The 21164-nt window shown below is 54.1% G+C and overlaps 1 protein-coding gene across 1 annotated transcript in view; it reads left to right on the top strand.

The window, feature by feature from the left end:
• LOC128819531 (mucin-16-like) overlaps nucleotides 1-21164 on the top strand; it is a 59392-nt gene that overhangs the window by 28543 nt on the left and 9685 nt on the right. The window contains exons 51-114 of the mRNA XM_053999784.1: nucleotides 120-292; nucleotides 403-429; nucleotides 663-808; nucleotides 902-969; nucleotides 1384-1556; nucleotides 1667-1693; nucleotides 1927-2072; nucleotides 2183-2425; nucleotides 2625-2838; nucleotides 2949-2975; nucleotides 3209-3354; nucleotides 3465-3707; nucleotides 3907-4185; nucleotides 4242-4257; nucleotides 4491-4636; nucleotides 4747-4814; nucleotides 5230-5402; nucleotides 5513-5539; nucleotides 5773-5918; nucleotides 6029-6096; nucleotides 6512-6749; nucleotides 6806-6821; nucleotides 7055-7200; nucleotides 7287-7375; nucleotides 7812-7984; nucleotides 8095-8121; nucleotides 8355-8500; nucleotides 8594-8661; nucleotides 9076-9313; nucleotides 9452-9494; nucleotides 9619-9764; nucleotides 10322-10535; nucleotides 10646-10672; nucleotides 10906-11051; nucleotides 11145-11212; nucleotides 11627-11799; nucleotides 11910-11936; nucleotides 12170-12315; nucleotides 12426-12493; nucleotides 12909-13081; nucleotides 13192-13218; nucleotides 13452-13597; nucleotides 13705-13772; nucleotides 14210-14382; nucleotides 14493-14519; nucleotides 14753-14898; nucleotides 14992-15059; nucleotides 15473-15710; nucleotides 15756-15772; nucleotides 15849-16161; nucleotides 16255-16322; nucleotides 16737-16909; nucleotides 17020-17046; nucleotides 17280-17425; nucleotides 17533-17600; nucleotides 18009-18181; nucleotides 18292-18318; nucleotides 18552-18697; nucleotides 18791-18858; nucleotides 19273-19445; nucleotides 20179-20205; nucleotides 20468-20613; nucleotides 20723-20790; nucleotides 20981-21153. Coding sequence (XP_053855759.1) covers nucleotides 120-292; nucleotides 403-429; nucleotides 663-808; nucleotides 902-969; nucleotides 1384-1556; nucleotides 1667-1693; nucleotides 1927-2072; nucleotides 2183-2425; nucleotides 2625-2838; nucleotides 2949-2975; nucleotides 3209-3354; nucleotides 3465-3707; nucleotides 3907-4185; nucleotides 4242-4257; nucleotides 4491-4636; nucleotides 4747-4814; nucleotides 5230-5402; nucleotides 5513-5539; nucleotides 5773-5918; nucleotides 6029-6096; nucleotides 6512-6749; nucleotides 6806-6821; nucleotides 7055-7200; nucleotides 7287-7375; nucleotides 7812-7984; nucleotides 8095-8121; nucleotides 8355-8500; nucleotides 8594-8661; nucleotides 9076-9313; nucleotides 9452-9494; nucleotides 9619-9764; nucleotides 10322-10535; nucleotides 10646-10672; nucleotides 10906-11051; nucleotides 11145-11212; nucleotides 11627-11799; nucleotides 11910-11936; nucleotides 12170-12315; nucleotides 12426-12493; nucleotides 12909-13081; nucleotides 13192-13218; nucleotides 13452-13597; nucleotides 13705-13772; nucleotides 14210-14382; nucleotides 14493-14519; nucleotides 14753-14898; nucleotides 14992-15059; nucleotides 15473-15710; nucleotides 15756-15772; nucleotides 15849-16161; nucleotides 16255-16322; nucleotides 16737-16909; nucleotides 17020-17046; nucleotides 17280-17425; nucleotides 17533-17600; nucleotides 18009-18181; nucleotides 18292-18318; nucleotides 18552-18697; nucleotides 18791-18858; nucleotides 19273-19445; nucleotides 20179-20205; nucleotides 20468-20613; nucleotides 20723-20790; nucleotides 20981-21153 — 7634 coding nt within the window. The remainder of the gene's footprint in view (nucleotides 1-119; nucleotides 293-402; nucleotides 430-662; nucleotides 809-901; nucleotides 970-1383; nucleotides 1557-1666; nucleotides 1694-1926; nucleotides 2073-2182; nucleotides 2426-2624; nucleotides 2839-2948; nucleotides 2976-3208; nucleotides 3355-3464; nucleotides 3708-3906; nucleotides 4186-4241; nucleotides 4258-4490; nucleotides 4637-4746; nucleotides 4815-5229; nucleotides 5403-5512; nucleotides 5540-5772; nucleotides 5919-6028; nucleotides 6097-6511; nucleotides 6750-6805; nucleotides 6822-7054; nucleotides 7201-7286; nucleotides 7376-7811; nucleotides 7985-8094; nucleotides 8122-8354; nucleotides 8501-8593; nucleotides 8662-9075; nucleotides 9314-9451; nucleotides 9495-9618; nucleotides 9765-10321; nucleotides 10536-10645; nucleotides 10673-10905; nucleotides 11052-11144; nucleotides 11213-11626; nucleotides 11800-11909; nucleotides 11937-12169; nucleotides 12316-12425; nucleotides 12494-12908; nucleotides 13082-13191; nucleotides 13219-13451; nucleotides 13598-13704; nucleotides 13773-14209; nucleotides 14383-14492; nucleotides 14520-14752; nucleotides 14899-14991; nucleotides 15060-15472; nucleotides 15711-15755; nucleotides 15773-15848; nucleotides 16162-16254; nucleotides 16323-16736; nucleotides 16910-17019; nucleotides 17047-17279; nucleotides 17426-17532; nucleotides 17601-18008; nucleotides 18182-18291; nucleotides 18319-18551; nucleotides 18698-18790; nucleotides 18859-19272; nucleotides 19446-20178; nucleotides 20206-20467; nucleotides 20614-20722; nucleotides 20791-20980; nucleotides 21154-21164) is intronic.

Consider the following 21164-nt stretch of genomic DNA (forward strand, 5'->3'; position numbering starts at 1 on the left):
CGCTTTGGGAAGGCAGACCTGGCATTTCTACTTAGAAATGGCTATGAAAGCACCAAGTCCCAGCCTTAAGTCAGAATGTTCAGAGGAGGATTTCTGAGGGAGGTCTCTGTGTTTTGCAGGCCTGGCAGCCACAGGGACGAGACCCGGGTGGACGCCGTGTGCAGCTACAGCAAGGAGCCCTCGGCTGCGCCTCTGGACAGGGTGGGGCTGTACCACCAAGTGAGCAACAAGACCAGAGGCATCACCCAGCTGGGCCCCTACAGCCTGGACAAGGACAGCCTCTATGTCAACGGTGACCGGCGCTCCTCCCTCGGCCTCCTCTGCTCTCCCATGGCAGCCCTGCCCCAGAGCTGCCCCTTGCCCAGCTCCAGCCCCTGACCCTCTGTCTCTCTCTTTTCCCAGGCTACAACGAGCAGCCAGTGCTGACCAGTGAGTACCTCGCAGCACAGGGATGGGGTCTGAAGGCAGCAAGTGCCTCTCTGGGCCCTTCCTTAGGGCAGAGGAGTCTTGGGCCTGGTGCTTGAAACCCTGGGGACAAGTGGGGATCCTCTCATCCTTCCCGTTGGGGAGCAGGGCTGACAGGAAGCTTCTGCAATTGTCCAGCCAGGGCTGTAACAACCAAGTCCTTGCCCCTTGTCATTCCCCATCTGTGCTTCTTCCAGCTCCCAGCCAGCCATCAACAATGACAGCTGCTGCCCTTGAGCGTTTCACCGTCAACTTCACCATCACCAACCTCCCCTACACTTCTGACCTGGAGAATCCTGACTCGGCCAAGTTCAGAGCTACAAAAAGGGTTATGAACATGCTGGTAAGTGGACCAGTACTGAGCCATATCCTTGCCCTCACTGAGCTCATCTCCTTGGAGGTCATGGCTTAACTGGCATCTCCCGTTTGCTGGCAGCTGGACCGCCTGCTGAAGGAAAGCAGCATTGGCCCTGTTTTCCATGGATGTGAAGCAGCAGACTTCAGGTATGGTTTCCACTCCAGCGTCCCTTTGCAGGGCCCTTGCTCATAAATGGATCATCATGCTCAAGTTCTCCTTTTTCTGGAGGCTGGATCTTCTCAGTAATGCTCTCCTGCCCAAAGCTCTTCTCTCTGATTTCCAACCTTCTTAGACACTCTCCTCAAATCCTATAATCTCATCTCAAGGTGCTTAGGGTCTAACCTTGAGAGGGCTTCTGGTCTGGCCTTGATTACTTGTTCCTTAAAAGGACCTGGGGCATGAGTAAAGATGGAGAGCAGGAACCAAAAAACAAACAGCCTTGTTTTGGAAAGGCAGAGCTTGCACTCCAACTCAGAAATGGCATTGGCAGGACCAACACCCACCCCTGAAGGCAGAATGTTCAGAGGAGGATTTCTGAGGGAGGTCTCTGTGTTTTGCAGGCGGGGCAGCCACAGGGACGAGACCCGGGTGGACGCCGTGTGCAGCTACAGCAAGGAGCCCTCGGCTGCGCCTCTGGACAGGGTGGGGCTGTACCACCAAGTGAGCAACAAGACCAGAGGCATCACCCAGCTGGGCCCCTACAGCCTGGACAAGGACAGCCTCTACGTCAACGGTGACCGGCGCTCCTCCCTCGGCCTCCTCTGCTCTCCCATGGCAGCCCTGCCCCAGAGCTGCCCCTTGCCCAGCTCCAGCTCCTGACCCTCTGTCTCTCTCTTTTCCCAGGCTACAACGAGCAGCCAGTGCTGACCAGTGAGTACCTCGCAGCACTGGGATGGGGTCTGAAGGCAGCAAGTGCCTCTCTGGGCTCTTCCTTAGGGCAGAGGAGTCTTGGGCCTGGTGCTTGAAACCCTGGGGACAAGGGGGGATCCTCTCATCCTTCCTGTTGGGGAGCAGGGCTGACAGGAAGCTTCTGCAATTGTCCAGCCAGGGCTGTAACAACCAAGACTTTGCCCCTTGTCATTCCCCATCTGTGCTTCTTCCAGCTCCCAGCCAGCCACCAACAACGACAGCTGCTGCCCTTGAGCGTTTCACCGTCAACTTCACCATCACCAACCTCCCCTACACTTCTGACCTGGAGAATCCTGACTCGGCCAAGTTCAGAGATACTCAGAGCATTATGAAGACTCTGGTACGTCCACCAGCACTGGGAAAGTTTCTTGCCATCCATGGGCTCTCTGTACTTGGAGAGTGCGCAGTGAGATTGCCATGCCCTGACTGGGAAAACTCTTCCCTTGGCAGCTTGACAGCCTCATGAAGGAAAGCAGCATTGGCCCCGCCTTCCATGGATGTGAGACAACAGATTTCAGGTATGAGTGGCCCTCCAGTGCTCCTCTGCAGTGCCCTCACATACATAAGAGAACCAGTCATGGTCATGTTCTCCTCTTTTATGGAGCAAGGACATTCTCTGTCCTTCCCCGATTTTTCTTCCTGTTGTACTTCTCTCTCATGTCTCCCCGTCACTTGCTACGCTCTCCTATTCTGGTGATGAAGGCCCAGTCCTGAGTTGACTCAGAAGTCCTTCTAGGCCCTCTCTTTCATGACCATGTACAGACTGATATTGAAGCTGGAGAAGAGTGTCCAGACACCAAGAAAACACACTGGAATTTTGGGCAGGCAAAGCTTGCATTCCAACACCAAAATGACCCCAAGGCACTTTCAAGCCCAGCTTTGAGAGGAAAAGAGGCAGAAGAGGAGGCTCAAGGAGGTCTCTGTGTTTTGCAGGCCTGGCAGCCACAGGGACGAGACCCGGGTGGACGCCGTGTGCAGCTACAGCAAGGAGCCCTCGGCTGCGCCGCTGGACAGGGTGGGGCTGTACCACCAAGTGAGCAACAAGACCAGAGGCATCACCCAGCTGGGCCCCTACAGCCTGGACAAGGACAGCCTCTACGTCAACGGTGACCGGCGCTCCTCCCTCGGCCTCCTCTGCTCTCCCATGGCAGCCCTGCCCCAGAGCTGCCCCTTGCCCAGCTCCAGCTCCTGACCCTCTGTCTCTCTCTTTTCCCAGGCTACAACGAGCAGCCAGTTCTGACCAGTGAGTACCTCGCAGCACAGGGATGGGGTCTGAAGGCAGCAAGTGCCTCTCTGGGCTCTTCCTTAGGGCAGAGGAGTCTTGGGCCTGGTGCTTGAAACCCTGGGGACAAGTGGGGATCCTCTCATCCTTCCTGTTGGGGAGCAGGGCTGACAGGAAGCTTCTGCAATTGTCCAGCCAGGGCTGTAACAACCAAGTCCTTGCCCCTTGTCATTCCCCATCTGTGCTTCTTCCAGCTCCCAGCCAGCCACCAACAACGACAGCTGCTGCCCTTGAGCGTTTCACCGTCAACTTCACCATCACCAACCTCCCCTACACTTCTGACCTGGAGAATCCTGACTCGGCCAAGTTCAGAGATACTCAGAGCATTATGAAGACTCTGGTACGTCCACCAGCACTGGGAAAGTTTCTTGCCATCCATGGGCTCTCTGTACTTGGAGAGTGCGCAGTGAGATTGCCATGCCCTGACTGGGAAAACTCTTCCCTTGGCAGCTTGACAGCCTCATGAAGGAAAGCAGCATTGGCCCCGCCTTCCATGGATGTGAGACAACAGATTTCAGGTATGAGTGGCCCTCCAGTGCTCCTCTGCAGTGCCCTCACATACATAAGAGAACCAGTCATGGTCATGTTCTCCTCTTTTATGGAGCAAGGACATTCTCTGTCCTTCCCCGATTTTTCTTCCTGTTGTACTTCTCTCTCATGTCTCCCCGTCACTTGCTACGCTCTCCTATTCTGGTGATGAAGGCCCAGTCCTGAGTTGACTCAGAAGTCCTTCTAGGCCCTCTCTTTCATGACCATGTACAGACTGATATTGAAGCTGGAGAAGAGTGTCCAGACACCAAGAAAACACACTGGAATTTTGGGCAGGCAAAGCTTGCATTCCAACACCAAAATGACCCCAAGGCACTTTCAAGCCCAGCTTTGAGAGGAAAAGAGGCAGAAGAGGAGGCTCAAGGAGGTCTCTGTGTTTTGCAGGCCTGGCAGCCACAGGGACGAGACCCGGGTGGACGCCGTGTGCAGCTACAGCAAGGAGCCCTCGGCTGCGCCGCTGGACAGGGTGGGGCTGTACCACCAAGTGAGCAACAAGACCAGAGGCATCACCCAGCTGGGCCCCTACAGCCTGGACAAGGACAGCCTCTACGTCAACGGTGACCGGCGCTCCTCCCTCGGCCTCCTCTGCTCTCCCATGGCAGCCCTGCCCCAGAGCTGCCCCTTGCCCAGCTCCAGCTCCTGACCCTCTGTCTCTCTCTTTTCCCAGGCTACAACGAGCAGCCAGTTCTGACCAGTGAGTACCTCGCAGAACTGGGATGGGGTCTGAAGGCAGCAAGTGCCTCTCTGGGCTCTTCCTTAGGGCAGAGGAGTCTTGGGCCTGGTGCTTGAAACCCTGGGGACAAGTGGGGATCCTCTCATCCTTCCCATTGGGGAGCAGGGCTGACAGGAAGCTTCTGCAATTGTCCAGCCAGGGCTGTAACAACCAAGTCCTTGCCCCTTGTCATTCCCCATCTGTGCTTCTTCCAGCTCCCAGCCAGCCACCAACAACGACAGCTGCTGCCCTTGAGCGTTTCACCGTCAACTTCACCATCACCAACCTCCCCTACACTTCTGACCTGGAGAATCCTGACTCGGCCAAGTTCAGAGATACTCAGAGCATTATGAAGACTCTGGTACGTCCACCAGCACTGGGAAAGTTTCTTGCCATCCATGGGCTCTCTGTACTTGGAGAGTGCGCAGTGAGATTGCCATGCCCTGACTGGGAAAACTCTTCCCTTGGCAGCTTGACAGCCTCATGAAGGAAAGCAGCATTGGCCCCGCCTTCCATGGATGTGAGACAACAGATTTCAGGTATGAGTGGCCCTCCTGTGTTCCTCTGCAGTGCCCTCACATACATAAGAGAACCAGTCATGGTCATATTCTCCTCTTTTATGGAGCAAGGACATTCTCTGTCCTTCCCCGATTTTTCTTCCTGTTGTACTTCTCTCTCATGTCTCCCCGTCACTTGCTACGCTCTCCTATTCTGGTGATGAAGGCCCAGTCCTGAGTTGACTCAGAAGTCCTTCTAGGCCCTCTCTTTCATGACCATGTACAGACTGATATTGAAGCTGGAGAAGAGTGTCCAGACACCAAGAAAACACACTGGAATTTTGGGCAGGCAAAGCTTGCATTCCAACACCAAAATGACCCCAAGGCACTTTCAAGCCCAGCTTTGAGAGGAAAAGAGGCAGAAGAGGAGGCTCAAGGAGGTCTCTGTGTTTTGCAGGCCTGGCAGCCACAGGGACGAGACCCGGGTGGATGCCGTGTGCAGCTACAGCAAGGAGCCCTCGGCTGCGCCGCTGGACAGGGTGGGGCTGTACCACCAAGTGAGCAACAAGACCAGAGGCATCACCCAGCTGGGCCCCTACAGCCTGGACAAGGACAGCCTCTACGTCAACGGTGACCGGCGCTCCTCCCTCGGCCTCCTCTGCTCTCCCATGGCAGCCCTGCCCCAGAGCTGCCCCTTGCCCAGCTCCAGCTCCTGACCCTCTGTCTCTCTCTTTTCCCAGGCTACAACGAGCAGCCAGTGCTGACCAGTGAGTACCTCGCAGAACTGGGATGGGGTCTGAAGGCAGCAAGTGCCTCTCTGGGCCCTTCCTTAGGGCAGAGGAGTCTTGGGCCTGGTGCTTGAAACCCTGGGGACAAGTGGGGATCCTCTCATCCTTCCCATTGGGGAGCAGGGCTGACAGGAAGCTTCTGCAATTGTCCAGCCAGGGCTGTAACAACCAAGAGTTTGCCCCCTGTCATTCCCCATCTGTGCTTCTTCCAGCTCCCAGCCAGCCACCAACAACGACAGCTGCTGCCCTTGAGCGTTTCACCGTCAACTTCACCATCACCAACCTCCCCTACACTTCTGACCTGGAGAATCCTGACTCGGCCAAGTTCAGAGATACTCAGAGCATTATGAAGACTCTGGTACGTCCACCAGCACTGGGAAAGTTTCTTGCCATCCATGGGCTCTCTGTACTTGGAGAGTGCGCAGTGAGATTGCCATGCCCTGACTGGGAAAACTCTTCCCTTGGCAGCTTGACAGCCTCATGAAGGAAAGCAGCATTGGCCCCGCCTTCCATGGATGTGAGACAACAGATTTCAGGTATGAGTGGCCCTCCTGTGTTCCTCTGCAGTGCCCTCACATACATAAGAGAACCAGTCATGGTCATATTCTCCTCTTTTATGGAGCAAGGACATTCTCTGTCCTTCCCCGATTTTTCTTCCTGTTGTACTTCTCTCTCATGTCTCCCCGTCACTTGCTACGCTCTCCTATTCTGGTGATGAAGGCCCAGTCCTGAGTTGACTCAGAAGTCCTTCTAGGCCCTCTCTTTCATGACCATGTACAGACTGATATTGAAGCTGGAGAAGAGTGTCCAGACACCAAGAAAACACACTGGAATTTTGGGCAGGCAAAGCTTGCATTCCAACACCAAAATGACCCCAAGGCACTTTCAAGCCCAGCTTTGAGAGGAAAAGAGGCAGAAGAGGAGGCTCAAGGAGGTCTCTGTGTTTTGCAGGCCTGGCAGCCACAGGGACGAGACCCGGGTGGACGCCGTGTGCAGCTACAGCAAGGAGCCCTCGGCTGCGCCGCTGGACAGGGTGGGGCTGTACCACCAAGTGAGCAACAAGACCAGAGGCATCACCCAGCTGGGCCCCTACAGCCTGGACAAGGACAGCCTCTACGTCAACGGTGACCGGCGCTCCTCCCTCGGCCTCCTCTGCTCTCCCATGGCAGCCCTGCCCCAGAGCTGCCCCTTGCCCAGCTCCAGCTCCTGACCCTCTGTCTCTCTCTTTTCCCAGGCTACAACGAGCAGCCAGTGCTGACCAGTGAGTACCTCGCAGAACTGGGATGGGGTCTGAAGGCAGCAAGTGCCTCTCTGGGCCCTTCCTTAGGGCAGAGGAGTCTTGGGCCTGGTGCTTGAAACCCTGGGGACAAGTGGGGATCCTCTCATCCTTCCCATTGGGGAGCAGGGCTGACAGGAAGCTTCTGCAATTGTCCAGCCAGGGCTGTAACAACCAAGAGTTTGCCCCCTGTCATTCCCCATCTGTGCTTCTTCCAGCTCCCAGCCAGCCACCAACAACGACAGCTGCTGCCCTTGAGCGTTTCACCGTCAACTTCACCATCACCAACCTCCCCTACACTTCTGACCTGGAGAATCCTGACTCGGCCAAGTTCAGAGCTACAAAAAGGGTTATGAACATGATGGTAGGTGGGCCACCACTGAACTATCTACTTGATGTCATTGATCTCATCACCTTGGAAGCAGTGCAGTGGTGGCCATGCCTTAACTGGGAAACCTCTTTCCTTGGCAGCTGGACCGCCTGCTGAAGGAAAGCAGCATTGGCCCTGTTTTCCAAGGATGTGAAACAACTGACTTCAGGTATGGATTGCACCCCAGTGTCCCTTTGAAGGGTCCAGGCACACATAACCTGTCTGGGCCTGGGTGGGAGAACACTCATGTTCTCATTTTTTACGGAGGCAGGCCCTTCTCACTAATGCTGTCCTGCTGCAGGATGTTCTCCATGATGCCACTTCCTCTTATAGCTCTCCCTCAAAGCCCATGTTCTCATCTTGGTATGGTGTAGGCTAAAATTATTTAGTAAACTCTAGAATATTTTTAAATCCTTCCAGGCACTCTCCTTAATCCCAGAGCATTAGTGGAGATGAAGAGCACTATCTGGCCACCAAACACACAGACGCTTTGGGAAGGCAGACCTGGCATTTCTACTTAGAAATGGCTATGAAAGCACCAAGTCCCAGCCTTAAGGCAGAATGTTAAGAGGAGGATTTCTGAGGGAGGTCTCTGTGTTTTGCAGGCCTGGCAGCCACAGGGACGAGACCCGGGTGGACGCCGTGTGCAGCTACAGCAAGGAGCCCTCGGCTGCGCCTCTGGACAGGGTGGGGCTGTACCACCAAGTGAGCAACAAGACCAGAGGCATCACCCAGCTGGGCCCCTACAGCCTGGACAAGGACAGCCTCTACGTCAACGGTGACCGGCGCTCCTCCCTCGGCCTCCTCTGCTCTCCCATGGCAGCCCTGCCCCAGAGCTGCCCCTTGCCCAGCTCCAGCTCCTGACCCTCTGTCTCTCTCTTTTCCCAGGCTACAACGAGCAGCCAGTTCTGACCAGTGAGTACCTCGCAGCACTGGGATGGGGTCTGAAGGCAGCAAGTGCCTCTCTGGGCTCTTCCTTAGGGCAGAGGACTCTTGGGCCTGGTGCTTGAAACCCTGGGGACAAGTGGGGATCCTCTCATCCTTCCCATTGGGGAGCAGGGCTGACAGGAAGCTTCTGCAATTGTCCAGCCAGGGCTGTAACAACCAAGTCCTTGCCCCTTGTCATTCCCCATCTGTGCTTCTTCCAGCTCCCAGCCAGCCACCAACAACGACAGCTGCTGCCCTTGAGCGTTTCACCGTCAACTTCACCATCACCAACCTCCCCTACACTTCTGACCTGGAGAATCCTGACTCGGCCAAGTTCAGAGCTACAAAAAGGGTTATGAACATGCTGGTAAGTGGACCAGTACTGAGCCATATCCTTGCCCTCACTGAGCTCATCTCCTTGGAGGTCATGGCTTAACTGGCATCTCCCGTTTGCTGGCAGCTGGACCGCCTGCTGAAGGAAAGCAGCATTGGCCCTGTTTTCCATGGATGTGAAGCAGCAGACTTCAGGTATGGTTTCCACTCCAGCGTCCCTTTGCAGGGCCCTTGCTCATAAATGGCTCATCATGCTCAAGTTCTCCTTTTTCTGGAGGCTGGATCTTCTCAGTAATGTTCTCCTGCCCAAAGCTCTTCTCTCTGATTTCCAACCTTCTTAGACACTCTCCTCAAATCCTATAATCTCATCTCAAGGTGCTTAGGGTCTAACCTTGAGAGGGCTTCTGGTCTGGCCTTGATTACTTGTTCCTGAAAAGGACCTGGGGCATGAGTAAAGATGGAGAGCAGGAACCAAAAAACAAACAGCCATGTTTTGGAAAGGCAGAGCTTGCACTCCAACTCAGAAATGGCATTGGCAGGACCAACACCCACCCCTGAAGGCAGAATGTTCAGAGGAGGATTTCTGAGGGAGGTCTCTGTGTTTTGCAGGCCTGGCAGCCACAGGGACGAGACCCGGGTGGACGCCGTGTGCAGCTACAGCAAGGAGCCCTCGGCTGCGCCGCTGGACAGGGTGGGGCTGTACCACCAAGTGAGCAACAAGACCAGAGGCATCACCCAGCTGGGCCCCTACAGCCTGGACAAGGACAGCCTCTACGTCAACGGTGACCGGCGCTCCTCCCTCGGCCTCCTCTGCTCTCCCATGGCAGCCCTGCCCCAGAGCTGCCCCTTGCCCAGCTCCAGCTCCTGACCCTCTGTCTCTCTCTTTTCCCAGGCTACAACGAGCAGCCAGTGCTGACCAGTGAGTACCTCGCAGCACAGGGATGGGGTCTGAAGGCAGCAAGTGCCTCTCTGGGCTCTTCCTTAGGGCAGAGGACTCTTGGGCCTGGTGCTTGAAACCCTGGGGACAAGTGGGGATCCTCTCATCCTTCCCGTTGGGGAGCAGGGCTGACAGGAAGCTTCTGCAATTGTCCAGCCAGGGCTGTAACAACCAAGTCCTTGCCCCTTGTCATTCCCCATCTGTGCTTCTTCCAGCTCCCAGCCAGCCACCAACAACGACAGCTGCTGCCCTTGAGCGTTTCACCGTCAACTTCACCGTCACCAACCTCCCCTACACTTCTGACCTGGAGAATCCTGACTCGGCCAAGTTCAGAGATACTCAGAGCATTATGAAGACTCTGGTACGTCCACCAGCACTGGGAAAGTTTCTTGCCATCCATGGGCTCTCTGTACTTGGAGAGTGCGCAGTGAGATTGCCATGCCCTGACTGGGAAAACTCTTCCCTTGGCAGCTTGACAGCCTCATGAAGGAAAGCAGCATTGGCCCCGCCTTCCATGGATGTGAGACAACAGATTTCTGGTATGAGTGGCCCTCCAGTGCTCCTCTGCAGTGCCCTCACATACATAAGAGAACCAGTCATGGTCATGTTCTCCTCTTTTATGGAGCAAGGACATTCTCTGTCCTTCCCCGATTTTTCTTCCTGTTGTACTTCTCTCTCATGTCTCCCCGTCACTTGCTACGCTCTCCTATTCTGGTGATGAAGGCCCAGTCCTGAGTTGACTCAGAAGTCCTTCCAGGCCCTCTCTTTCATGACCATGTACAGACTAGACTGATATTGAAGCTGGAGAAGAATGTCCAGACACCAAGAAAACACACTGGAATTTTGGGCAGGCAAAGCTTGCATTCCAACACCAAAATGACCCCAAGGCACTTTCAAGCCCAGCTTTGAGAGGAAAAGAGGCAGAAGAGGAGGCTCAAGGAGGTCTCCGTGTTTTGCAGGCCTGGCAGCCACAGGGACGAGACCCGGGTGGACGCCGTGTGCAGCTACAGCAAGGAGCCCTCGGCTGCGCCTCTGGACAGGGTGGGGCTGTACCACCAAGTGAGCAACAAGACCAGAGGCATCACCCAGCTGGGCCCCTACAGCCTGGACAAGGACAGCCTCTACGTCAACGGTGACCGGCGCTCCTCCCTCGGCCTCCTCTGCTCTCCCATGGCAGCCCTGCCCCAGAGCTGCCCCTTGCCCAGCTCCAGCTCCTGACCCTCTGTCTCTCTCTTTTCCCAGGCTACAACGAGCAGCCAGTGCTGACCAGTGAGTACCTCGCAGCACAGGGATGGGGTCTGAAGGCAGCAAGTGCCTCTCTGGGCTCTTCCTTAGGGCAGAGGAGTCTTGGGCCTGGTGCTTGAAACCCTGGGGACAAGTGGGGATCCTCTCATCCTTCCTGTTGGGGAGCAGGGCTGACAGGAAGCTTCTGCAATTGTCCAGCCAGGGCTGTAACAAGCAAGATTTTGCCCCTTGTCATTCCCCATCTGTGCTTCTCCCAGCTCCCACCCAGCCACCAACAACGACAGCTGCTGCCCTTGAGCGTTTCACCGTCAACTTCACCATCACCAACCTCCCCTACACTTCTGACCTGGAGAATCCTGACTCGGCCAAGTTCAGAGCTACAAAAAGGGTTATGAACATGCTGGTAAGTGGACCAGTACTGAGCCATATCCTTGCCCTCACTGAGCTCATCTCCTTGGAGGTCATGGCTTAACTGGCATCTCCCGTTTGCTGGCAGCTGGACCGCCTGCTGAAGGAAAGCAGCATTGGCCCTGTTTTCCATGGATGTGAAGCAGCAGACTTCAGGTATGGTTTCCACTCCAGCGTCCCTTTGCAGGGCCCTTGCTCATAAATGGATCATCATGCTCAAGTTCTCCTTTTTCTGGGGGCTGGATCTTCTCAGTAATGCTTTCCTGCCCAAAGCTCTTCTCTCTGATTTCCAACCTTCTTAGACACTCTCCTCAAATCCTATAATCTCATCTCAAGGTGCTCAGGGTCTATCCTTGAGGGGGCTTCTGGTCTGGCCTTGATTATTTGTTCTTGAAAAGGGCCTGGGGCATGAGTAAAGATGGAGAGCAGGAACCAAAAAACAAACAGCCATGTTTTGGAAAGGCAGAGCTTGCACTCCAACTCAGAAATGGCATTGGCAGGACCAACACCCACCCCTGAAGGCAGAATGTTCAGAGGAGGATTTCTGAGGGAGGTCTCTGTGTTTTGCAGGCGGGGCAGCCACAGGGACGAGACCCGGGTGGACGCCGTGTGCAGCTACAGCAAGGAGCCCTCGGCTGCGCCTCTGGACAGGGTGGGGCTGTACCACCAAGTGAGCAACAAGACCAGAGGCATCACCCAGCTGGGCCCCTACAGCCTGGACAAGGACAGCCTCTACGTCAACGGTGACCGGCGCTCCTCCCTCGGCCTCCTCTGCTCTCCCATGGCAGCCCTGCCCCAGAGCTGCCCCTTGCCCATCTCCAGCTCCTGACCCTCTGTCTCTCTCTTTTCCCAGGCTACAACGAGCAGCCAGTGCTGACCAGTGAGTACCTCGCAGCACAGGGATGGGATCTGAAGGCAGCAAGTGCCTCTCTGGGCTCTTCCTTAGGGCAGAGGAGTCTTGGGCCTGGTGCTTGAAACCCTGGGGACAAGTGGGGATCCTCTCATCCTTCCTGTTGGGGAGCAGGGCTGACAGGAAGCTTCTGCAATTGTCCAGCCAGGGCTGTAACAACCAAGTCCTTGCCCCTTGTCATTCCCCATCTGTGCTTCTTCCAGCTCCCACCCAGCCACCAACAACGACAGCTGCTGCCCTTGAGCGTTTCACCGTCAACTTCACCATCACCAACCTCCCCTACACTTCTGACCTGGAGAATCCTGACTCAGCCAAGTTCAGAGATACTCAGAGCATTATGAAGACTCTGGTACGTCCACCAGCACTGGGAAAGTTTCGTGCCATCCATGGGCTCTCTGTACTTGGAGAGTGCGCAGTGAGATTGCCATGCCCTGACTGGGAAAACTCTTCCCTTGGCAGCTTGACAGCCTCATGAAGGAAAGCAGCATTGGCCCCGCCTTCCATGGATGTGAGACAACAGATTTCAGGTATGAGTGGCCCTCCAGTGCTCCTCTGCAGTGCCCTCACATACATAAGAGAACCAGTCATGGTCATGTTCTCCTCTTTTATGGAGCAAGGACATTCTCTGTCCTTCCCCGATTTTTCTTCCTGTTGTACTTCTCTCTCATGTCTCCCCGTCACTTGCTACGCTCTCCTATTCTGGTGATGAAGGCCCAGTCCTGAGTTGACTCAGAAGTCCTTCTAGGCCCTCTCTTTCATGACCATGTACAGACTGATATTGAAGCTGGAGAAGAGTGTCCAGACACCAAGAAAACACACTGGAATTGTGGGCAGGCAAAGCTTGCATTCCAACACCAAAATGACCCCAAGGCACTTTCAAGCTCAGCTTTGAGAGGAAAAGAGGCAGAAGAGGAGGCTCAAGGAGGTCTCTGTGTTTTGCAGGCCTGGCAGCCACAGGGACGAGACCCGGGTGGACGCCGTGTGCAGCTACAGCAAGGAGCCCTCGGCTGCGCCGCTGGACAGGGTGGGGCTGTACCACCAAGTGAGCAACAAGACCAGAGGCATCACCCAGCTGGGCCCCTACAGCCTGGACAAGGACAGCCTCTACGTCAACGGTGACCGGCGCTCCTGCCTCGGCCTCCTCTGCTCTCCCATGGCAGCCCTGCCCCAGAGCTGCCCCTTGCCCAGCTCCAGCTCCTGACCCTCTGTCTCTCTCTTTTCCCAGGCTACAACGAGCAGCCAGTGCTGACCAGTGAGTACCTCGCAGCACTGGGATGGGGTCTGAAGGCAGCAAGTGCCTCTCTGGGCTCTTCCTTAGGGCAGAGGAGTCTTGGGCCTGGTGCTTGAAACCCTGGGGACAAGTGGGGATCCTCTCATCCTTCCTGTTGGGGAGCAGGGCTGACAGGAAGCTTCTGCAATTGTCCAGCCAGGGCTGTAACAACCAAGTCCTTGCCCCTTGTCATTCCCCATCTGTGCTTCTTCCAGCTCCCAGCCAGCCACCAACAACGACAGCTGCTGCCCTTGAGCGTTTCACCGTCAACTTCACCATCACCAACCTCCCCTACACTTCTGACCTGGAGAATCCTGACTCGGCCAAGTTCAGAGCTACAAAAAGGGTTATGAACATGCTGGTAGGTGGGCCACCACTGAGCTATCTACTTGACGTCATTGATCTCATCAGCTTGGAAGCAGTGCAGTGGTGGCCATGCCTTAACTGGGAAACCTCTTTCCTTGGCAGCTGGACCGCCTGCTGAAGGAAAGCAGCATTGGCCCTGTTTTCCAAGGATGTGAAACAACTGACTTCAGGTATGGATTGCACCCCAGTGTCCCTTTTAAGGGTCCAGGCACACATAACATGTCTGGGCCTGGGTGGGAGAACACTCATGTTCTCATCTTTTACGGAGGCAGGCCCTACTCACTAATGCTGTCCTGCTGCAGGATGTTCTCCCTGATGCCACTCCCTCTTATAGCTCTCCCTCAAAGCCCATGTTCTCATCTTGGTACGGTGTAGGCTAAAATTATTTAGTAAACTCTAGAATATTTTTAAATCCTTCCAGGCACTCTCCTTAATCCCAGAGCATTAGTGGAGATGAAGAGCACTATCTGGCCACCAAACACACACACGCTTTGGGAAGGCAGACCTGGCATTTCTACTTAGAAATGGCTATGAAAGCACCAAAAATCAGCCTATAAGGCAGAATGTTCAGAGGAGGATTTCTGAGGGAGGTCTCTGTGTTTTGCAGGCGGGGCAGCCACAGGGACGAGACCCGGGTGGACGCCGTGTGCAGCTACAGCAAGGAGCCCTCGGCTGCGCCTCTGGACAGGGTGGGGCTGTACCACCAAGTGAGCAACAAGACCAGAGGCATCACCCAGCTGGGCCCCTACAGCCTGGACAAGGACAGCCTCTACGTCAACGGTGACCGGCGCTCCTCCCTCGGCCTCCTCTGCTCTCCCATGGCAGCCCTGCCCCAGAGCTGCCCCTTGCCCAGCTCCAGCTCCTGACCCTCTGTCTCTCTCTTTTCCCAGGCTACAACGAGCAGCCAGTGCTGACCAGTGAGTACCTTGCAGCACAGGGATGGGATCTGAAGGCAGCAAGTGCCTCTCTGGGCTCTTCCTTAGGGCAGAGGAGTCTTGGGCCTGGTGCTTGAAACCCTGGGGACAAGTGGGGATCCTCTCATCCTTCCTGTTGGGGAGCAGGGCTGACAGGAAGCTTCTGCAATTGTCCAGCCAGGGCTGTATCAACCAAGACTTTGCCCCTTGTCATTCCCCATCTGTGCTTCTTCCAGCTCCCAGCCAGCCACCAACAACGACAGCTGCTGCCCTTGAGCGTTTCACCGTCAACTTCACCATCACCAACCTCCCCTACACTTCTGACCTGGAGAATCCTGACTCGGCCAAGTTCAGAGCTACAAAAAGGGTTATGAACATGCTGGTAAGTGGACCAGTACTGAGCCATATCCTTGCCCTCACTGAGCTCATCTCCTTGGAGGTCATGGCTTAACTGGCATCTCCCGTTTGCTGGCAGCTGGACCGCCTGCTGAAGGAAAGCAGCATTGGCCCTGTTTTCCATGGATGTGAAGCAGCAGACTTCAGGTATGGTTTCCACTCCAGCGTCCCTTTGCAGGGCCCTTGCTCATAAATGGATCATCATGCTCAAGTTCTCCTTTTTCTGGAGGCTGGATCTTCTCAGTAATGCTCTCCTGCCCAAAGCTCTTCTCTCTGATTTCCAACCTTCTTAGACACTCTCCTCAAATCCTATAATCTCATCTCAAGGTGCTTAGGGTCTAACCTTGAGAGGGCTTCTGGTCTGGCCTGATTACTTGTTCCTGAAAAGGACCTGGGGCATGAGTAGAGATGGAGAGCAGGAACCAAAAAACAAACAGCCTTGTTTTGGAAAGGCAGAGCTTGCACTCCAACTCAGAAATGGCATTGGCAGGACCAACACCCACCCCTGAAGGCAGAATGTTCAGAGGAGGATTTCTGAGGGAGGTCTCTGTGTTTTGCAGGCCTGGCAGCCACAGGGACGAGACCCGGGTGGACGCCGTGTGCAGCTACAGCAAGGAGCCCTCGGCTGCGCCTCTGGACAGGGTGGGGCTGTACCACCAAATGAGCAACAAGACCAGAGGCATCACCCAGCTGGGCCCCTACAGCCTGGACAAGGACAGCCTCTACGTCAACGGTGACCGGCGCTCCTCCCTCGGCCTCCTCTGCTCTCCCATGGCAGCCCTGCCCCAGAGCTGCCCCTTGCCCAGCTCCAGCTCCTGACCCTCTGTCTCTCTCTTTTCCCAGGCTACAACGAGCAGCCAGTTCTGACCAGTGAGTACCTCGCAGCACTGGGATGGGATCTGAAGGCAGCAAGTGCCTCTCTGGGCTCTTCCTTAGGGCAGAGGAGTCTTGGGCCTGGTGCTTGAAACCCTGGGGACAAGTGGGGATCCTCTCATCCTTCCTGTTGGGGAGCAGGGCTGACAGGAAGCTTCTGCAATTGTCCAGCCAGGGCTGTAACAACCAAGACTTTGCCCCTTGTCATTCCCCATCTGTGCTTCTTCCAGCTCCCACCCAGCCACCAACAACGACAGCTGCTGCCCTTGAGCGTTTCACCGTCAACTTCACCATCACCAACCTCCCCTACACTTCTGACCTGGAGAATCCTGACTCGGCCAAGTTCAGAGCTACAAAAAGGGTTATGAACATGCTGGTAAGTGGACCAGTACTGAGCCATATCCTTGCCCTCACTGAGCTCATCTCCTTGGAGGTCATGGCTTAACTGGCATCTCCCGTTTGCTGGCAGCTGGACCGCCTGCTGAAGGAAAGCAGCATTGGCCCTGTTTTCCATGGATGTGAAGCAGCAGACTTCAGGTATGGTTTCCACTCCAGCGTCCCTTTGCAGGGCCCTTGCTCATAAATGGATCATCATGCTCAAGTTCTCCTTTTTCTGGAGGCTGGATCTTCTCAGTAATGCTCTCCTGCCCAAAGCTCTTCTCTCTGATTTCCAACCTTCTTAGACACTCTCCTCAAATCCTATAATCTCATCTCAAGGTGCTTAGGGTCTAACCTTGAGAGGGCTTCTGGTCTGGCCTTGATTACTTGTTCCTGAAAAGGACCTGGGGCATGAGTAGAGATGGAGAGCAGGAACCAAAAAACAAACAGCCATGTTTTGGAAAGGCAGAGCTTGCACTCCAACTCAGAAATGGCATTGGCAGGACCAACACCCACCCCTGAAGGCAGAATGTTCAGAGGAGGATTTCTGAGGGAGGTTTCTGTGTTTTGCAGGCCTGGCAGCCACAGGGACGAGACCCGGGTGGACGCCGTGTGCAGCTACAGCAAGGAGCCCTCGGCTGCGCCTCTGGACAGGGTGGGGCTGTACCACCAAGTGAGCAACAAGACCAGAGGCATCACCCAGCTGGGCCCCTACAGCCTGGACAAGGACAGCCTCTACGTCAACGGTGACCGGCGCTCCTCCCTCGGCCTCCTCTGCTCTCCCATGGCAGCCCTGCCCCAGAGCTGCCCCTTGCCCAGCTCCAGCTCCTGACCCTCTGTCTCTCTCTTTTCCCAGGCTACAACGAGCAGCCAGTGCTGACCAGTGAGTACCTCGCAGCACAGGGATGGGGTCTGAAGGCAGCAAGTGCCTCTCTGGGCCCTTCCTTAGGGCAGAGGAGTCTTGGGCCTGGTGCTTGAAACCCTGGGGACAAGTGGGGATCCTCTCATCCTTCCCATTGGGGAGCAGGGCTGACAGGAAGCTTCTGCAATTGTCCAGCCAGGGCTGGAACAACCAAGACTTTGCCCCTTGTCATTCCCCATCTGTGCTTCTTCCAGCTCCCAGCCAGCCACCAACAACGACAGCTGCTGCCCTTGAGCGTTTCACCGTCAACTTCACCATCACCAACCTCCCCTACACTTCTGACCTGGAGAATCCTGACTCGGCCAAGTTCAGAGCTACAAAAAGGGTTATGAACATGCTGGTAGGTGGGCCACCACTGAGCTATCTACTTGACGTCATTGATCTCATCAGCTTGGAAGCAGTGCAGTGGTGGCCATGCCTTAACTGGGAAACCTCTTTCCTTGGCAGCTGGACCGCCTGCTGAAGGAAAGCAGCATTGGCCCTGTTTTCCAAGGATGTGAAACAAATGACTTCAGGTATGGATTGCACCCCAGTGTCCCTTTGAAGGGTCCAGGCACACATAACATGTTCTCATCTTTTACGGAGGCAGGCCCTTCTCACTAATGCTGTCCTGCTGTAGGATGTTCTCCATGATGCCACTTCCTCTTATAGCTCTCCCTCAAAGCCCATGTTCTCATCTTGGTACGGTGTAGGCGAAAATTATTTAGTAAACTCTAGAATATTTTTAAATCCTTCCAGGCACTCTCCTTAATCCCAGAGCATTAGTGGAGATGAAGAGCACTATCTGGCCACCAAACACACAGACGCTTTGGGAAGGCAGACCTGGCATTTCTACTTAGAAATGGCTATGAAAGCACCAAGACCCAGCCTTTAGTCAGAATGTTCAGAGGAGGATTTCTGAGGGAGGTCTCTGTGTTTTGCAGGCCTGGCAGCCACAGGGACGAGACCCGGGTGGACGCCGTGTGCAGCTACAGCAAGGAGCTCTCGGCTGCGCCGCTGGACAGGGTGGGGCTGTACCACCAAGTGAGCAACAAGACCAGAGGCATCACCCAGCTGGGCCCCTACAGCCTGGACAAGGACAGCCTCTACGTCAACGGTGACCGGCGCTCCTCCCTCGGCCTCCTCTGCTCTCCCATGGCAGCCCTGCCCCAGAGCTGCCCCTTGCCCAGCTCCAACTCCTGACCCTCTGTCTCTCTCTTTTCCCAGGCTACAACGAGCAGCCAGTGCTGACCAGTGAGTACCTCGCAGCACTGGGATGGGGTCTGAAGGCAGCAAGTGCCTCTCTGGGCTCTTCCTTAGGGCAGAGGAGTCTTGGGCCTGGTGCTTGAAACCCTGGGGACAAGTGGGGATCCTCTCATCCTTCCTGTTGGGGAGCAGGGCTGACAGGAAGCTTCTGCAATTGTCCAGCCAGGGCTGTAACAACCAAGTCCTTGCCCCTTGTCATTCCCCATCTGTGCTTCTTCCAGCTCCCAGCCAGCCACCAACAACGACAGCTGCTGCCCTTGAGCGTTTCACCGTCAACTTCACCATCACCAACCTCCCCTACACTTCTGACCTGGAGAATCCTGACTCGGCCAAGTTCAGAGCTACAAAAAGGGTTATGAACATGCTGGTAAGTGGACCAGTACTGAGCCATATCCTTGCCCTCACTGAGCTCATCTCCTTGGAGGTCATGGCTTAACTGGCATCTCCCGTTTGCTGGCAGCTGGACCGCCTGCTGAAGGAAAGCAGCATTGGCCCTGTTTTCCATGGATGTGAAGCAGCAGACTTCAGGTATGGTTTCCACTCCAGCGTCCCTTTGCAGGGCCCTTGCTCATAAATGGCTCATCATGCTCAAGTTCTCCTTTTTCTGGAGGCTGGATCTTCTCAGTAATGCTCTCCTGCCCAAAGCTCTTCTCTCTGATTTCCAACCTTCTTAGACACTCTCCTCAAATCCTATAATCTCATCTCAAGGTGCTTAGGGTCTAACCTTGAGGGAGCTTCTGGTCTGGCCTTGATTACTTGTTCCTGAAAAGGGCCTGGGGCATGAGTAAAGATGGAGAGCAGGAACCAAAAAACAAACAGCCTTGTTTTGGAAAGGCAGAGCTTGCACTCCAACTCAGAAATGGCATTGGCAGGACCAACACCCACCCCTGAAGGCAGAATGTTCAGAGGAGGATTTCTGAGGGAGGTCTCTGTTTTTTGCAGGCCTGGCAGCCACAGGGACGAGACCCGGGTGGACGCCGTGTGCAGCTACAGCAAGGAGCCCTCGGCTGCGCCTCTGGACAGGGTGGGGCTGTACCACCAAGTGAGCAACAAGACCAGAGGCATCACCCAGCTGGGCCCCTACAGCCTGGACAAGGACAGCCTCTACGTCAACGGTGACAATTTGGATTTCTTTAATTTTCATATTTATCATTTTCTATACTTAAATGATTTCGTATCTTGTCATATTCATTCACTAAGTCTTTTTTTTTTTTTTTTTTTTTTTTTTTTTTAGTATCTTTTGTTTGTTCCCTCAGTTGTATCTCTCATTCTTTTTGCTGGGGATGCTTTACAGTGCCTTCTCATACGCTCTACATTCGTTTCGAATTTTACCTCCCTCTATGTTTATTTTTAAAATAGTAAAATTAACCTTTTTCATTTCTTCTTTCTCTGTTACACTAATTTAAAGTATTCTATTTATGAACGACTTGGAAAATATGGGGATGGATCTCTCAAGGTCAATGAACAGCACTAGAAGTTATCACCACTTGACAAAATCATGCATAAATTTTCCATATAGAAGTGGTATGATTCCTTGGCCTTAGCAGTGTGGTCGGAACTTGATGATCTTTAAGTTCCCTTCCACCCTAAACCATTCTGTGATTCTAAACTGGATTTACAGAATCCCTCTAAAGATCCCTCGTAAAGGGAGAATTTTGTGCACTGCTAAGCAAAGCAGCACCTTGCCAACATTGTAATTTGCATTTATGCCTGGACAGTCACCAAATCAATCTTTCCTAGGAAATGTTTACACGTGAGCTCTCAGACATGTTCTGTATTCTAGTGTGTGCGTAACCTTCCCAACTGTAAGGCACTTCCTCAAATCCTGTCTCTTTTTTTCACCCTCAGGTCATCATGAAGTGCAGCCTGAACTATGTAAGTATTGTTAAAGAGAAATTGAGGGGAGGGAAGATTTTGCTAATTAGCAAAAGCCAAAACAGTAAGTTGGATTAATCAAGCAAGAGCACTGCTGGTCTATAAAATTTTGCTAAGAGAATTTGTGAGCCTGTTAGGGAACCACAGCTTATATAGCCTTGAAGCCACCTAGAATATCTGGGAATTTTACCTAGAGTGTTTCCTCTTGGGATGTTGAACATAAATGGTATTTTCAAGCAATAACTTTCCTTTCTCACTACAGCTGCTGATCAAAGCACCCAACCTCTGGCACCAGCAGTAAAGAACTTCACCCTGAACTTCACAATAACCAACCTCCAGTTCACTGCAGACCTGCAGAAACCCAGTTCCAGGAGATTCAAGTCAACAGAAAAAGTCATGTACCACTACGTAAGTCTGGCAAACAATGCCCTGTTGGAGCACAGTTCTAACAGTATCTCTCATCTTTTACCTTCACCAGGACATTTTGCTTACTTCCATGTTGTTATTCCATTTCCAGGTTGATCCTTTACTCCAAAGGAGCAGCATTGGCCCAGCTTACATCGGCTGCAAAGTAATGGCATTCAGGTAAGGGCATGTCTGGGAAAAATCTCCATTCCCTGCTTCTTAAAATTCCAATTTCTCAGCATCTAACTCATCTCTGGGTATTTTCTTACGTGGTAGCAACGTCTGAGGGGTTTTTCTGGTCCCTCTCTTTGTATACTAGAAGTTAAGATAGATTTCTCAATAATAACTAAACCAATGCCTGATTTCCTAGGTCCACGAAGAACAGGGATGACACAGGAGTAGATGCCATGTGCAGCTGTAGGGATGAGCCTTCAGGTCCCAAATTCAACAGAACAACTGTTTACCGTGAGCTGAGCAAAATGACCAATGGCATCACCGAGCTGGGACACTACAGCCTCAACAGTCAGAGCCTCTATGTCAATGGTAATGAGACC

Source organism: Vidua macroura, chromosome 26, assembly GCF_024509145.1.
Source record: "Vidua macroura isolate BioBank_ID:100142 chromosome 26, ASM2450914v1, whole genome shotgun sequence".
Lineage (NCBI taxonomy): Eukaryota > Metazoa > Chordata > Aves > Passeriformes > Viduidae > Vidua > Vidua macroura.